Below are 16,491 nucleotides of genomic sequence, written 5' to 3' on the forward strand. Positions count from 1 at the left end.
AGATAATCTGGGTTCTAAGCCAAGATGGGTGGAGGACACAGGTTTGGAGAGTTTCAAGATAGCGTTTAGAATTTGGTAGCTTATCATATTCTGCTTCAGTATCATCAGTAATAAAAAATAGTTTTGTTTCTGAAGATAAGAAAGAGAAATAATTTCTTCTAAGTTTGTAATCTTGGGGCTGTTGTCACAGTGTAGTGGGTAAAGATGCCGCATGTGGTGCCTGTTTCAGCTGCTCTATTTCGGTTCTGGTTCCCTGCTAAAGGCCCAGCTCTTTGGATCTCTGCCACTCACATGGGAGACCTAGATGAAGCTCCCAGCTTTAGCTTGGCCCAGTGCTGTTCATCTGAGACATAGGTGGAGTTCACAACAGGCTGAAGGTCCTTTTCTCTCTCTCTGTAACTCTTTCTAAACAAATTAATGAATAAATCTTCAATAGTTTGAGGTCTTGGTACAAGGGTAAGGAGCTCATATTGCCCACCTATGGGAGTGCTGGTGGCTGCCAGCTGTCACTACACTTTCTCCTAAAGAATTCCTACAGAAAGTGTTGGTGCCCAAGAGCATGCTCCCACAATGAGGGCACACCAGCTAGCAGAAGGACCACTTCAATCCAGAGTTCTTGTGGGTTCAACTGAGGCCACTGTTCCAACTGTTTTTTAGCTAAACTTGTGCCTCTGCAGACTTGGTTTTCCTCATAATCTTATTCCTGATAGCATTCACCAATGAGCCTTACACACAGAATCTTAACCGTCAGCTTCTGGAGGAATCCAACCTTTCACAAGGTATGTGAAGAACATTTAGGTAATAAACCCCAGAAGGTAATAATGTTTTATATTAAAGGTCAATAAACATAATCGGGTTAGGCAAGCATTTCTGGAGACCAGCAAACACTTGGAAGGCTGATGAAACTACAGAAGTAATTCCCACAGTTGGAAAGCTGACTAAAGAATGGATCATTAGAGAACTCACATTTAATGAATGCATTGAGAAGAGTCATTCTAAGAAACAGAAAATGTTTAGTCAGCAAGGCAGAGGAACCAAAACAGTGTTATGATCCAAGACCAGGAAAGGGAGGCCTCCACCAAGGACTACACAGTCACAATGTCCAAACGGGAACAGTGCATGGCACTGCATGCAGGAATGAGAGCTCACAGCGACTTGTGCATTGCAGCTAGGGAAAGAACAGGACATGAGATAGAAACTTGAAGCAGACTGAGGACACAAAAAGTGAGCTCCAGAAGCTGGCGTAGTCAAGAAAGAATTTTTTCCTCTCCAGATTGGAGACTCAAAACATACTTTCATTGGGTGGATGAAGGTGAGCGAGGAGGAAATATTGGCAAATTCAGTATAAAAACAGTTTTCTCATATAGGAAGGTTCTAGAGAAGAATGGGAGCCAAAGCACATGCTGATTTTGCATGAAAGGGCAAAAAGAGAAAAGCAGGTGAAGGAAGAAACTACAGACTTGTGCTCCCTAACAAGGCAAGCTCAAGACCCACGTGGCTGCTGAGCACTAACTGAAATGCAGTCAGTTGAACTGAGATGTGCCAAAGATACACCAGATTCAGAATTAGCTAAAAACAAAACAAAACAAAACAAAACCCTCATTATTAGTTATTATGTATTTCTGCTTTATGGGGCTAAATAAATTAATGTTGTCTTTCTTTTTACATTTTAAATGTGACCAGAAAACTTAAAATTACATTATCATTTGTATTATACCTCTATGACAAAGTTGTAAATGAGTTTCAAATCACAATGTTACTTACTGTAGGAATACAAATCTTGCTTAAGGGGTTTCCATCCAGGAGATATGATCCATTAAATGTTACATATTCATCGTAATACTGAGGTGCTTGAGGAATAACACTACAAAGTAATTTGCGTTTTTCTTCAATTTTTCTTCTTATATGCAAATATTCAAAATATGGATTTGCTCTCTCTGAACTGTATGGCTGAATCTCATCGAGTTTCAAAGAGTCTACAATGGCTGCCAGAGACTGCTGAGTTTTCTCTTTTGCTTGTAATAAAGAAGGACTCACTTGCACAGGCTGAGGTACACGTGACACTTTTCTTTTCCGTGGATGATGAATTTGAGGGTCATCTTCTTCAGTTAATCTTATTCTTCCTCTAGGAGATGAAGATTCACTGTCTTTTTCTGGTAATACTGTACAGCTGGTAAGAATGGCTTTGGTTTGACTTGTTATGGTATTCGCTTTGTTCCTAGTCATTCTTTGAGGAATCTGGTTTTCAGTTTTATCATCATCAGTATTTTCTTCCAACTCTACCTTAACTAACTGATCATACTTGTGCAATTCTGGCTGAGCTGACTGTTGCAAATGGTTCTCCATACTTGATAAAGTGCTTTGTTGAGACTCCTCGTCATCCACGGAGAGCAAGCATTTTTCACTTTCAAGACAGTGTTTCGGATTACCTTGTTCATTTAGGTTTCCTTTTGGCATTCCTCCATTCATTTCACATAAATCAGAATCACACTTATTCAGATGAGTTAAAACCAAACTCTCCAATTTTTCTCGTTCTTGTGCAACAACCTGCGGATCGGTTGTGCTATTCTCACCTTCACCACTGGAAGACTTGTATGTGAGTTTGCTAAGTGCATAGTGTGTATTTAGCTGGGAGGCAGCATCACTTCCCTTTAAGTCCTTTGCTGACAGCACTACAGGCAGAGTATTAGCCTTCTCTGAGTTTGGTGTTCCTTCTTGAGCAGTGCTTTCTGAGTACACTGCGACAAAGGCATCTGGCTTCTGAGCATCTAGGACAAAATTATTTCCTCCATCTTTTATGGATTCATTATCATTGTCTAAAACAGAACTGATAACTTGAACAATATTTTTCTGTTGTAAAATACTTGGCTCTTGACTGGCAACATAGGACAATGACATATGTCTACAAAGAGATTCAACATCCGAAAGTGGCTGGCTGGGGAAACAAGGTTGCTGTGAAGGCAGAAAGGATGCTGGATCCTGAGAATAGGAGTTTCCTGGCAGTTCAGTCTGGTGTAGGGATAAAAACTCAGCATTCTGCTCTCTGAGCATTTTGCTGTCAGAGTTAGGAAAACCCTGAACAGAAGAGTCTTGATCAGGTATACTAGCATCTGGACAGACACTGTCACTGGTGCTCAACGATTCCAGTCTATCACCAGGCATCTCCCATGACTTATTTTGGATCACACCAACCTGATTAGCTGGCTCTAAATGCATAGGGCTGTCAATTACTGTGCCCACACTCTTGATAACATTAATATCAGCTGAAATATATCTGTTGCTAACAGATCCGGTTGGCGAGGCTGTACAACTGGAATGTATGTGGGACCCATGTAAAGGGTCTTTTTCAGGCACATTTGAGGATACCACGAGTTTGGGAGAAGGACAAATATCTCTTGGCACAGCTAATAAACTGCCTTGATTGCTTTCTTCTGATATTGTCTGGAATTGCTTCGGATATTCACAAATGACAGATGGCATACTACACCTTCGAACCTCTACAGTAGGTCTCCCTTCGCTTATAACTAGCTTAACGTCTTCTACAGAGGACGACCTGAGGTGGGATGTTTGAAGTCGGCTTGCATACGGAGTTTTAATCCGCTCTGGCAGGTCAGCAAGGCTGTCCAACTCCCTTTCATGAAGGGCAGGAGATTTGGCAACTGACAAAAAAGGTGACTGGGAAAAGGACATTTGGGACTCCGAACCCTCTAACATGAAGTCGGAGTCATACTCAACCAGAGGCCTGGGTGTTGTCACTGTGGTATGGCAGGAGTCTTCTGAACTAGCCACGGAGACCAGGGATACAGATCGCGAGCTGAGACCTGGCTTCTCACTTTCCGATCGAGGAGATCTGTTTAAACTATTATCCAAAACAAAGGATGACTTCCCTAAATTCACTGAAGTTTTGGTGTCAACAGACTGTGACCTGCTACTTATAGCATCTTTAGATTGTTTCTCCTTGGTAGAAGCGTCAGTTAACTCTGAACTCTTTGATCTAGAAAGGTCTTTACTTTTGGATTCAGCTAATGTATGCTTTGTCTTGTCTTTATCTTTCACTTTAAGTTCTAAACAGTTACGGTTTCTTAATCGTTCCTTTTCTTTTTGCTTTATCTTTTCCTTATGTTTTTTATGCCACTGTTCTATCTCTAGGTCTTTAAGGCTTAGCATTCGCTCAAAACTTGTCTGCATTAAATCATCATCCACTAACCTCTTTTCTTTAGGTCGAGCATCTTTCGCAGCTGGTGATGGCTTAGGCTTCTCTGCCTCAGGCTTCAGTTTGAATAAACTATTTAGCTGGATCTTGTGCTTGTCTCGTTCTTTGTATCTATCTATATCTTTTTTATCCTTTTCTTTTCCATCTGGAGTTTTCAAAGGCTCATCTTTTGCTTTCTCTTTAAGGGATAAGGTTTTGTCATGAGGCGCTTTACTACTATCCACTACACTTGACTTTTTCTCTTCCTGTAAATGTTTGGTGTTAAATGTGTTAGTACTTTCTTTGTCTCTAGATTTCTCCTTTTTCTCTGCCTCTCTGTCTTTATCTTTGCTTTTGCCTTTTTCTGATTTAGTATACTCACTACTATCTGATTGCTTATTTTTTTTCTCCATTAAGTGCTTTTCTTTGCTTTCTGCCAGCTGCCTGTCTTTTTCAGCTTTTTCTCTGTCATGTTTTCTATCCAACTTTTCCCTACTTTTCTCTCTGTCCTCAGTTTTTTTAAGAGTAATACTCTTGGTCTTCTCACCTTCTTTATGACATTTTTCTGTGTAATGTGAATACAACTTGTCCTTTTCTTTTACCCTGTCAATACTTTCAGGAAAATCTGCTCTGTCTTTTTCTGACCTATGCTCATGCTTTATTTTCTTTTCTTTCTCAGAGTTTTTTCTTTCAGTCTTCTCAACGTCCTTTTCTTTGGTTTGAAATCGTTTCTCAGATTTTTCCTTACTTTCCTTGATATGTTTTTCTTGTTTTTCAGTGTCCACTTCCTTTTCTGCTGAATGCAACACCACAGATTCTTCATTGGCCCCGACACTCAAAGAAATGAATTCTGTTTCTTTATCTGTAAGTACATTCTCTCTTTCTTCTTTTAATTTCTCTTCCCTAAAAGGTCTCTCATTTTCCTTTTTAACTTTTTCCCTGTCTTCTTTAAAGTTTCTCTCTTTTGAAGCATGCTTGTCCTTGGTTGACTTATCATCTTTTACATTTTTTTCCAATTTTGATTTCTTTTCCAACAGTAAGGACTCATGTCCCATATTTAAAAACAGATCCTCTGCTTCATCACTTTTGAAAAAATTCTCTTTCCAAAATTCTCTATCAAATTCCACACTCCTCTGTATTTCTTTAGCACCATCTTTAGTTTTGTATTTTTCCTTTTCATCTTCAGCTTCTTTTTTGTGTTTTTCTTTTTCTCTCTCTTTATGTTTTAATTTATGCTTTTTAAAAGTTTTACCCTCTTTATCCATTTTTTTCAGAGTGCAATCTGAAGTCTCAAATGCTGGGTTATGATCTTCATCCTTGATTTTGGCATTTGATTTTTCACCAAGTTCCAGGTGGAACTCTTTTTGATGTTTGTTTTTTTCCTTATGCTTACAAGATTTTGCGCTGGAACTTTCTGGCAAGAGTTCCGGATCTGTGTTACCGTACCGACTTAGATCAGGCTGTAATGGTGGTTCAGCGCTTCCTGGGGATAAACATGTTTTCATGTGCTCTTGTTTCGGTGCTGCTGACTGCTTTTCACTTAACCCACAAGAGTGCTTAGGTGATTTACCAGTGGAAATATGAAATAAATGTAACGACGTCTCATCCTTTGGACTAAAAGATTTCCTAAAACTCCCATCCTCTCTGGTCTTTTCTGAACAGTCTAACGCAGGATTAACTGTCAAGTTTGTTATCCTGGTATTTTCTTTCCCTTCTTTTTCTTGCTTCAGCTCTTGGTTCTCTTTATTTTTGTTCTGGTTTTTCAATTTTCTTTTAACTTTGCCTTTCTGCTTGTGCTCACTTGGAAATACAAATTCCTTTCTGGTTTGTGTATCAGAGTTTGATGTTTCAGGGACACAACATGAAGTAGAAACTTTTTTGTTCTGAAGAATTTCTTCATCAGAACTTTCAGTACTTGAATACAAAACCCTAGATGGCTTTTGCTTTTTACTTTTAAATGATTTAGGGTAGAAGGCTTTCTCCTGTTTTGCAAACAAACTATTTTTTTCTGTTTCCGATTCATTCTCTTTCCTTTGTTCTTTCCTAAGAATATGTCTGTCATCAATCATTTTATTTATTTCCTCCTCATCATCATCTTTGAATTCATATTCATCCAGGGCAGACGGAAGAGGTGCTTTATTGGGAAGTATCTGTTTACTTTCACAGATGAGGGAGTCTTTCTCTGTTTCAGAGTCAATATTTTCATCAACACTCGAAGGATTTACAGATTGAGCCTCTTCAGAATCTAGAACAAGAAAAGAAAATCTGTTGGTCAAAACATTACGACCAGAAATACTGAGAGAAAAATATAACTGAAACAAGTAATTTCTAACACAATCATTAAAGATTTATATGTAAACAACACAATAGAAATGCTGCTAAGGTGCTATAAAGCAGTTTTACAGAGAACCAGCCTCATTATGAAATCCTTTTTAACACTTCTAAAATCACAACATAATATGAAAGACAGGGACTGGTTATAGCCACCAACCATGATGTTGACATATAGGTGGTGATCTGTGTCCTGGGCACTTCACTTCAGATGGAGCTCCATGCTAATGACCCAAGAAAGCAGTGGCCAATGGTTCAAGTATCTGGGTCCTGTCACCCAAAGGGAAGACCCTGGCCCAATGCTGGCCTTCTGGCCACCTGGGAGGAAACCATTAGATGGAAAAGGCCTGTCTTTGTAACTGTAACTTTTGAAATGAATGAATGAATTAAATCAATTTATCTTTAGTGGCTAGTACCTTGGCACGGTGGGCAAAGCTGCTGAGGTACCAGCATCCCACACGGGTGCTGAGTCCTAACTGTGCCACTTCCAATCCAGATCTCCGACAGCAGTAGAGGATGGCCAAAGCACTCACCAAGAATGCCTGGAAGAAACTTCTGGGTCTTGGCTTTGGCCTGGCTAGTGTGGTCATCTGGGGAGTGAATCAGTAAATGGAAGATATCTCTATCTCTCTAACTCTGACATTTAAATAACTAAAATAAACCTTTAAAAAAATCTTTACAAATGAACAAAGTTTAATAATCCACATATGTAAATTCAAAGAAAATGCTAGCTACCACAATATTCTGTAAATTTCTGCATGTATGTACACTTTTTCTGGAGAGACAGTATTTAACTTAAGTAATATCTTTGACCACCAAAAATTAGGAACCACTAGTCTAAAGGGTTTAAGTAAGTAAACATTAAAATTGTCTTGTATTTCAACATAGTTATTAGTAAATTACAAGGGATTTCATGATTCTCACAGGGAAATATTTTCATAAAGGTAGATGGCTTTAATTGTATGAGAAACATGACTTCAAAACCAAGAAATTATAAAACATAACCCCTAATTACATAATCAAGATTATATATAAATGGGTAAATACCTAATTTGAAAAAAGCTTCTCTGTTACGTCTCTTAGTTACGTCAGATTGATACTGACACGTGTCGTACTATCACAGGAAGTGAATTGGGCTCAATTCCTTTGTATTTTTAAGCACATGAAAACACAGTTTTATAAACTGCATCTAAGCTGCTGTTTGTGCTTACTACAGTCTATTTGATTGGCCTCACTTTTATTTTTCTTCCTTGGTTGACATATTTTCTAGCTAAAATATTATGTATACAAATTCTATAACTGAAGAGAAAAATCTAGGTTGACTCTAAGGGTTCCACTTCTCATCCAGCTTCTTATTAAGCAGCCTGGTAAGGCAGCAGAAGATGGCCCAAGTACCTGAGACCCTAGAGTTAACAGAGACTCAGAAGGGGCTCCTGGCATTGATCTTACCTAGGCCCACACCCACACACTGCAGCCATTTTGGGGGTGAATTAGCAGATGAAAATCTGTGTCTCCCTCTCTCTCTTTCCTTCTACTTTTCAGATAAGCGAGTCTTTAAAAAAATTATTTCAAAGGCAAAGATACAGACCAGAGACAGAGAGATCTTTCTTCTGCTGGTTCAATCCCCAGAGGGCAGAGATAGGCCAAAGGAGCCTGGAGCTTCCTCGGGATCTCACATGTGGGTGACAGAGACCCACGCATCTTTTGCTGCTTTCCTAGATCATTTGGAGGGAGCTGGATCAGAAGTGGAGCAGTGAGGACTTGAACTGGTACCCACATGGATGTTGGTAGGCAGCAGCTTTACCCCTACCTGCACCATAATGCTAGCCTTCTGCATGAATTTTTAAGCTCTAAAATAAATTTTTGCTTCAATTTTACCAAACATAAAGGACCCTAGTATGTGCATGAATATGCATGATTTATCATTTGTTCCTACTTAATCTACTCAAAGCTTATGTTCCAATTCAGATAATTGTTGTTTAAGATTCCTGCTTTAAGAGCAAAGAATGTAAATTGTAAAGTTAGCCTAAAACTAATTACAGCCCATAATGAGAGTCTAGAAGTTTTCCAAGGTGCCACAAAGGTGACCTGGCCCAGCATGAAACTATACACCCACCAGACACCACCATCTCTAAGCACCATCTCTGATGACCACTCATTGCTAACAAGCCTGTGGACCCAACAGAGACCACCATCTCCATGGCACCATTTCCCTTGCAGACTAGGTTGAAATTTCCTTCCCTAAACAGCCCACAATTTCTTGATGTACTTTAATCACCCAGAAATACAGATCAAAACCGATTCTGCGTTTTAACATTTTTTCAAAAAATGCTTCTTCAGCATTTTTCAGGTGATTGCTGTAGGAAAAAGAAAACCAACCTAAAAATCGCCAAATTATCATCATGCTATTTTCATTTTTTTAAAAAAAATTTATTTATTTTTATTGGAAAGTCAGATATACAGAGAGGAGGAAAGACAGAGAGAAAGCTCTTCGTCTGCTGGTTCACTCTCCAAGTGGCCACAACAGCTGGAGCTGTGCCAATCCAAAGTCAGGAACCCGGAGCTTCTGCCAGGTCTCCCATGTGGGTGCAGGGTCCCAAGGCTTTGGGCTGTCCTCCAATGTTTTCCCAGGCCACAAGCGGGGAGCTGGATGGGAAGTGGGGCTGCCGAGATTAGAACTGGTGCCCATATGGGATACAGGTGCATACAAGAAGAGGACTTAAGCATCTTTGCTATTGCGTCGGGCCCTTGTTTCAATTTTTTTTAAGTCTCTAGTGTTTAATTACTAGGCATAGGTAGTCAGTGTATAAAGTTAGTTTGGATAACAGCCCTTTAAACATTTCAATGCTTATTATCTCAATTTATTCACCGTATTATAAATTGGGAAACCAGGAAAGAGATAGAAAAGAGATAATGAAGAAATCATCAAAATATTAAAAATTCATAAAAATATTTTTCTTGTTTTTAGTACTGTGGCACAGCAGTTTAAGCTGGTTTGAGTGCTGGCAGCTCTGCTTCCAATCCAGCACCCTGTTAATTCACCTGGGGAAGTAGTGAAGATGATCAACGATGTTGGGAGATCAGGATGGAGCAGTTGGTTCTTGGCTTGAGCCTGGCTCAGCCCAGAGTGTTTTGGCCATTTGGTGAGTAAACAAGCAGATGGAATGTCGTGTGTGTGTGTGTGTACCTCTTCCTATGACTTTTCCTTTCAAATACAAGTTTGGAAAAAATATAGTTTGAAAAACAAAACAAGGTTAAACTGCCATCAGTAATGTTGGCATCTCATATGTGGGTACTGGTTCAATCATGGTTGCTCTGCTTCTAATCCAGCTCCCTGCTAAAGTACCTGGGAAGGCAGTAGAATATGGCCCAAGTCCTTGGGCCCTTGTATCCATGCAGGGGACCTGAATGGAGGTTCCTGGCTTTGGTCTGGGCCAGCCCTCTGGAGAGTAACCCACCGGATAGAAGATCTATCTTCTCCCTCTCTCTGTTTGACTAAAGCCTTTCAAATAAATATTAAACATCTTTAATAAAAAAATTGAACTTCATTTTATAATTTAGCAAATTAATTTAAATACAAGTGAAAGTCGTTCATGTATATAAAGTCAATTTCATGTTTGTCTTCAGAATGGTTGAAATGAGCAAACAGCTGTCTCAAATCAATCAATCAATTAATCGACAAACCCATTAATCTTATGGTTTCATAGCCCCCATCCCTCCCATTAAACCCACTATGCATTTTCATCTTGTACTAAAGGGAGCAACAATCTAGTCAGCAGATGTGATCAATGCAGGGGGGTGACTGTATATATGAATCTAGTAAATCACTCCCTCTAATTCTCTCCAAACAAGCATTTTGTTTTCAATTTTACAACTTTGAGTTAGTTTGCATCCACACTGACTTCCCTGATTTTTGAAAGAGATGTCAGGTACACAGCTAAACAAAGTATAGAGTTTTTTGGGTGATTTTTCCAGCCTCATTACATTTTCTGAAAACTTTCATGTTGATGCAGTATGGGACCTTCTTTATTCCTTTGACCAATATAGCTTTGTTGAGGCTGGTATCAATGCACACATCTGGAGACCCCATCCCTCCCATGGCAAACTTTTGGATCTCTCTGAGTGCCAGAGAGGCTGGCTTCCTGAAGCCCACTCCATGGATGTGTATGTGAATACTGTTGGGTTAGCACTTGAATGCTGGCAGAAAGACCCTTCTTCTCATTACCCTTCCTTGCAGGAACCTCTTGTAGGGCCCAAGTTGGAAACCATGAGTGCAGAAGATTGCAAGCAGAGGCTACGTCATTACTATTACTTCTTTTACTTTTAAATTTTTTTAAATTATTATTTTTACTGGAAAGGCGGATATACAGAGAGGAGAGACAGAGAGGACGATCTTCCATCCGATGATTCACTCCCCAAGTGAGCACAACGGCCGATGCTATGCCGGTCCGAAGCCAGGAGCCTCTTCCAGGTCTCCCACGAGGGTGCAGGGTCCCAAAGCTTTGGGCCGTCCTTGACTGCTTTCCCGGGCCACAGGCAGGGAGCTGGATGGGAAGTGGGGCTGCCGGGATAGAACCGGCGCCCACATGGGATCCCGGGCGTACAAGGCAAGGACCTTAACCACTTGCGCCACCGCGCCGGGCCCTATTACTTCTTTTTTTAAGGCAGATTTACAGAGAGAGAGAGAGGGAAGGACAGAGATATCTTCCATCCACTGGTACAATCCCCAAATGGCTGTAATGGGTATAGCTGGGCTGATCTGAAGCCAGGAGCCAGCAGCTTCTTCTGACTTGGGCCATTTTTTGGCTGCTTCTCCAGGCACATCAGCAGGGAGTTGGACAGAAAGTGGGGCAGTTGGGACTCAAGCAGGAGTCAAAAAGGATGCCAGAACCACAGCTGGAGGCTTAATCTACTTATGGCCATAGTGCCAGCCCCAAGATATTATACTTTATGACCCTAACTGGCCTTCATTAGCATATGCATTTCTAGGAAAAATTATTGTATTTTGGGAGTGGGTGATGACTGATACAAAACTAAATACATGATGATTCTTAAAGAATTCATGGTCAACTCTAAGTCCTTACCTCCCACCTTCCCCCTGAAATTCAACATGGCATTTCCTAGACTCTTTTCAATCACCTCAAAATCAAAACAGAAAACATTTCCCTCACTACTTTCCCTTCCACAGGTATTTTCTCTTGCAACCTAAAGCCTGTACTTACCTCTGCAATATACTGACCAACCCAATTATGCAAATTAACAGTTTCAGAGCCACTGCCAACCTTCAATTTCTTCCAAACTACTTCATAGTTTCAATCTTTTGACTACCTCTTGATTTATCTTCTGTTTATACTACCACTGCCTCAGTTCAAGTTCTCATCATTTGCTCACATACAGATCAGCAATCACCCTAAACCACAACATGGCCAAGATTTTAGATCACTGGAGGGTTTCCATTCAAGAGTTTCCCAATTAAAGATAAAACAAAAACTCCAAAGATGGTAAAAGCTCTTTCAAAGTCTGGACAACAACTCCAGTGCCACCACCAATTACTGAGCCCTAATTTTATGTAAATAATACTTGACTCCTCCAACATTATTATCCTGATCTGATATACATGTAAACAGAGCCATTAGGTAACATGTCAATGGTCACCTATTAAGGGATTTAGTCCAAGGAGTTTTTGTCTTACTTTTATACAGACTCTCTTTCACTTCCTGCAAAATACATTGCCCATATCAGTAGTAAGTGGATTCTAAGCAGCTGATCTTGTGTAACTGGGGGATACTTTAGTGTTCCAGAAAAGGAATACTCAGTCATTTATATGTAGAAGAATTGCTTCGGGGTTGTCATCTGGTGAAGGGAATGATATGCAGTGAATCTGTCTTTAGAGTATATTTGCTTGGAAATATTTTAAGTCTATACAGTTGATTTCAAAGGAAGCTAACCTTCAATCTTCCAGTCATACCTTGGAAACCACCCATGAACTACTCCAAAAGCTGTGCATCTTAAGCACTGTTACACTGATCATGAAATGTGAGGCTAAATGTTGCCCAGAAGAGTCAAAGAGAAGGCTAACTGCTGTCACATTCCCAATGCATTCTATAGAATTTTTTTTTTTAATTTTAACAACCTATTTATTTGAAAGTCAGAGTTACAGAGATAGGGCAGTGTGTGTGGACATGCGAGAGAGCAGAGACACAGAGATACCTCCTACTGTAAGCTCATGTCTCAGCTAGCCACAACAGCAGGGTTGGGCAAGGTCAAAGCCAGGAGCCCACAGCTGCATCCAAGTCTTCCATGTGCATGGTAGGAGTCCAAACACTTTGGGGCCATTTTTTGCTGCTTTCCCAGGGCCATCAGCAGGGAGATGGATCAAAAGTGAAGCAGCCAGAATAGAAACTGGTGCTGGATGCCAGTATCATAGACTGCCTTACAACAAGGGCCGTAGAAATATGTTCTTAAATTCAGACAATATGCACATATATACGTTTAGCCTCCTGTAAATTTACATAGATTAAAAACTACTATTTTATTAACAGCATCTGTGTAAATCTATAGTAACCAGAAAATGAAAAAGAAAACTTTATATTCTGTTTATGTAGGACAGATGACAGGAGGACTGTTAAGTACAGTCATTGAGGAAAAAAGGGTCACTTATGGAAATGGGATCTTTTGAGGGGAAGGTGAATGAACTGCAATTTTTTGCTTTGATTTTCCACACTATTCAACAGATATTTTAAAATGTTAGCCTATGATCTAAGGGATCTTTAAAGTGCACAGCATATAGTTAAGTGTTTTGTGTTAAATAAATGTACAACTAGTTTCAGAAGCATATTAAGACATCAAGAAATTACTTTCTGGTGAGAGAGTGCAGGAAAAGATAAAGATATCAGAAACAGTTTTACTTACTCTGCAGTTTTGTAAAGCATCTAGGTAGCAACTATTACCTGGTTAACTCATTGCTGATGTCTGCTTTAAACTGAATAGCTTGAAGAGGTGGTAAACATTTTATTCAGCCGCCTTTACTTCCAATATCACCTTGCTGATTTACTTCACTGTGACCCTTAGCTTGCCCTTTCTCACACTGTGCAAGGATCTACCTAACTTTCTGTAAGCGTGCTTGCATCTTAATCACTGTACCAAACCCCAGTCATGGCACATAGATGACGTGGGGAGACACAGGGAGAGTGGTATGGTTGGGTATCTTCTGTGATTGAATCATTTTTTATAGGGTGGTTAAGATGCAATTTTAGAATTAAGAACTAAGGTCTTATTGTCAGACAATAACAATGACAACTTCTTAGCTTTCTCCTAAAGCTTCCTGAGATGAACAGGCTGGCCCACAGTAATGGAAGGGAAAATTAATCTAAAGGAAATTATATATATATGTTTGGGGGGACAAGAGGTGAGTAACTTCATCTATTTGGAAAGGCTAATAGAGACAGAAAGACAGGCGCCCTCTAACTGTTGGTTCATTTCCTAAATACCTGCAACATCTCGTTCTGGGTCCCTGAAGGGACTTGGAACTCAACTGAGGGTGAAGAAACGCAAACACTTAAGCTAATACTTGCTGCCTCCTAGCATCTTAATTGCTGCACCAAACCCTAGTGATGACATACAGAAGACGTGGGGAAACACAGGGAGAGAGGTACAGTTGGCTCTTTTCTTGGAATTTTATCTATCAACTACATGAAAACTGTTCTCTTTAATATTAATAAAAATAAACAGAATACCATGAAAGTTCAGAACTATGAAAGTTAACATTACCTGTTATTTCTCATAAACAAGATTCTTTTTCTAACACTGAAATCACTGTGGGTACATGGAGAAAATATAAAAATCAGGTAAGAAAGTACTCGATAGTGGCACCAACCAAGTTGCACGAGAGCCAGGTCTGGGAGTGGGAAAGCCTGGGCTGAGCTGTAACACCCAACAGTGAGACCTTGAATGGCTGTGGCTGGGTTGGCCTAGGCTTTGGTGCTGCCCACCAGTGAGTGCCAGGAATGAGAACTGGCCATGTCAGTCTGTGCAGCAGCCAATGGCACACGCACAATCCATTGCTGGGAGCAGGCCTGGGGGAAGAAGTGGGATCTTGGGAAATTCCCCTGATAGGTACAGCTCCTGGTGGCGAGTGTAAGAACTGAGAACCAAGGCAGGGAGCAGCTATATCAGCTGGACGGCAGTACCCACTGGCACATATGTCAGTTGGGTATGGTTTCCATGTCTGAAAAGTTAAAAAAGTGGGGTGGGGGGTGGTGTGGTGGCCTAGCAGCTAAAATCCTAGCCTTGAACACTCCAGGATCCCATATGGTCACTGGTTCGTATCCCAGCAGCCCCACTTCCCATCCAGGTCTCTGCTTGTGGTCTGGGAAAGCAGTCGAGGAAGGCCCAAAGCCTTGGCACCCTGCACCCATGTGAGAGACCTGGAAGAAGTTCCTGGATCCTGACTTTGGATTGGTGCAGCACCAGCCGTTGTAGTCACTTGGGGAGTGAATCATCAGATGGAAAATCTTCCTCTCTGTCTCTCCTCCTCTTCTGTATATCTGACTTTGTGATAAAAATAAAATAAAATAAATCTTTAAAAAGAAAAAAGCAGATGGAGCTCTCTAATAATTCATTAAAAACAATAAGAAACCCAAGTTAAAATTTCGTGAGGCAATTAGAAACTAGAAAATGACTGGGTATCTAATGGTGGTAAGAATTAATCATCATAGTTATGACAACGGTATTATATTTACACTTAAGTGAAAAAAAAACAGCACTATCTTTGGAAGAGATAGCAAGTGAAATATTTTTCAATGATGTCAAAACAATGATCAAAACAAGCTTAGTTCTAATATATTAAAATGTTAAATATTAAAACTAGATAATAGGTACATATGGTTACATAATACTCTACTTTTGCAAACATTCAGAATTTTTCACAAAACACTGATTTGCTTATAATTAAATAATTTGTTTTTAAAAAGTTTTAAATAATGAATATATTATGCAACTTATAGAATATAACAAGTAAAAATCCTGAACACACATATTTAGGAAATTTTTATAATTTTGATTACAAAATCAGGGAATAATATGTGAGCATATTTTCAGGAATATTTTACATATCCAAATGTACTCTTTAAGAATTTAAATCAGTGAATTGTAGGCTCTCTGGCAAAATCCAAACTGACAACTATCAGTTTATTTTATTTTCAGTACATTTTTATTGAACAGAAAGTGTTGTATTTACATATAATGGAGAGAAGAGTTTAATCGTGACATTCTTCAAGAAAGGTATAAATAAATCAAATAAACATAGACTGGATTAGGATTTCAGTCACAGGCAGACAGCGACATCATACTGAACTTCCTGTACTCAGTAACGCCCAGCCTAGGGTACTGGAAAGGTCTCATCTTCCAGCATTATTCATAGGTTCAAATTTTGGTGTGTCATTTAATAGATCAGTAATCTATTATGATTAATACTCACAAGGCTGCTATGATGATTAAGTGAATGGTTTTATGTACAATGCCTGTATCTGGCACATATTATATATGGGAGAAATATCTCATTGCTAAGGAAAATGAATCATGTATGTTGAGAGTATTTAAATTTGTATTATATAAAATACTGCCAAATTCAATAGAGCACATATTAATATATAAAGATCAATATCCAATCACATACTTTTATGCTTGTTTAACTCTGTACTATCAGCTTGAAGACAAAGAAGCTTCATGCTAACTCCTGCCCCTTTTGAACTTCTTACAGAGCTACAACAGATGTGTGTATTCCTTCAGAAGGAGTATGCTGAGGCTACTGGAGTAGACAGGAGACACAGAGCCATACAGACTTTTCATGCAGGCAGTGAGTGGAGAGAAAATAAGAGTGAATCAAGAAGCTATTTTCTTCCATGTAATATCCCATGGATTAATATCTGATAGAATTTTTGCTTTGATAATTAATAATACTAGTTCTG

General features: G+C 39.5%; 1 protein-coding gene across 6 annotated transcripts in view; it reads right to left on the reverse strand.

Annotated features, from left to right (window-relative positions):
- The window catches only part of ANKRD12 (ankyrin repeat domain 12), a 109,637-nt gene that overhangs the window by 20,457 nt on the left and 72,689 nt on the right, over window positions 1-16,491 (reverse strand). For all 6 annotated transcript variants that reach the window (XM_040970543.1, XM_040970544.1, XM_040970545.1 and 3 more), the window contains one exon: window positions 1,765-6,437. In XM_040970543.1, the coding sequence (XP_040826477.1) occupies window positions 1,765-6,437 (4,673 nt within the window). The remainder of the gene's footprint in view (window positions 1-1,764; window positions 6,438-16,491) is intronic.

Source organism: Ochotona curzoniae, unplaced genomic scaffold (genome assembly GCF_017591425.1).
Source record: "Ochotona curzoniae isolate NIBS_2020 unplaced genomic scaffold, NIBS_Ocur_1.0 scaffold_4812, whole genome shotgun sequence".
In the NCBI taxonomy this organism is placed as follows: Eukaryota; Metazoa; Chordata; class Mammalia; order Lagomorpha; family Ochotonidae; genus Ochotona; species Ochotona curzoniae.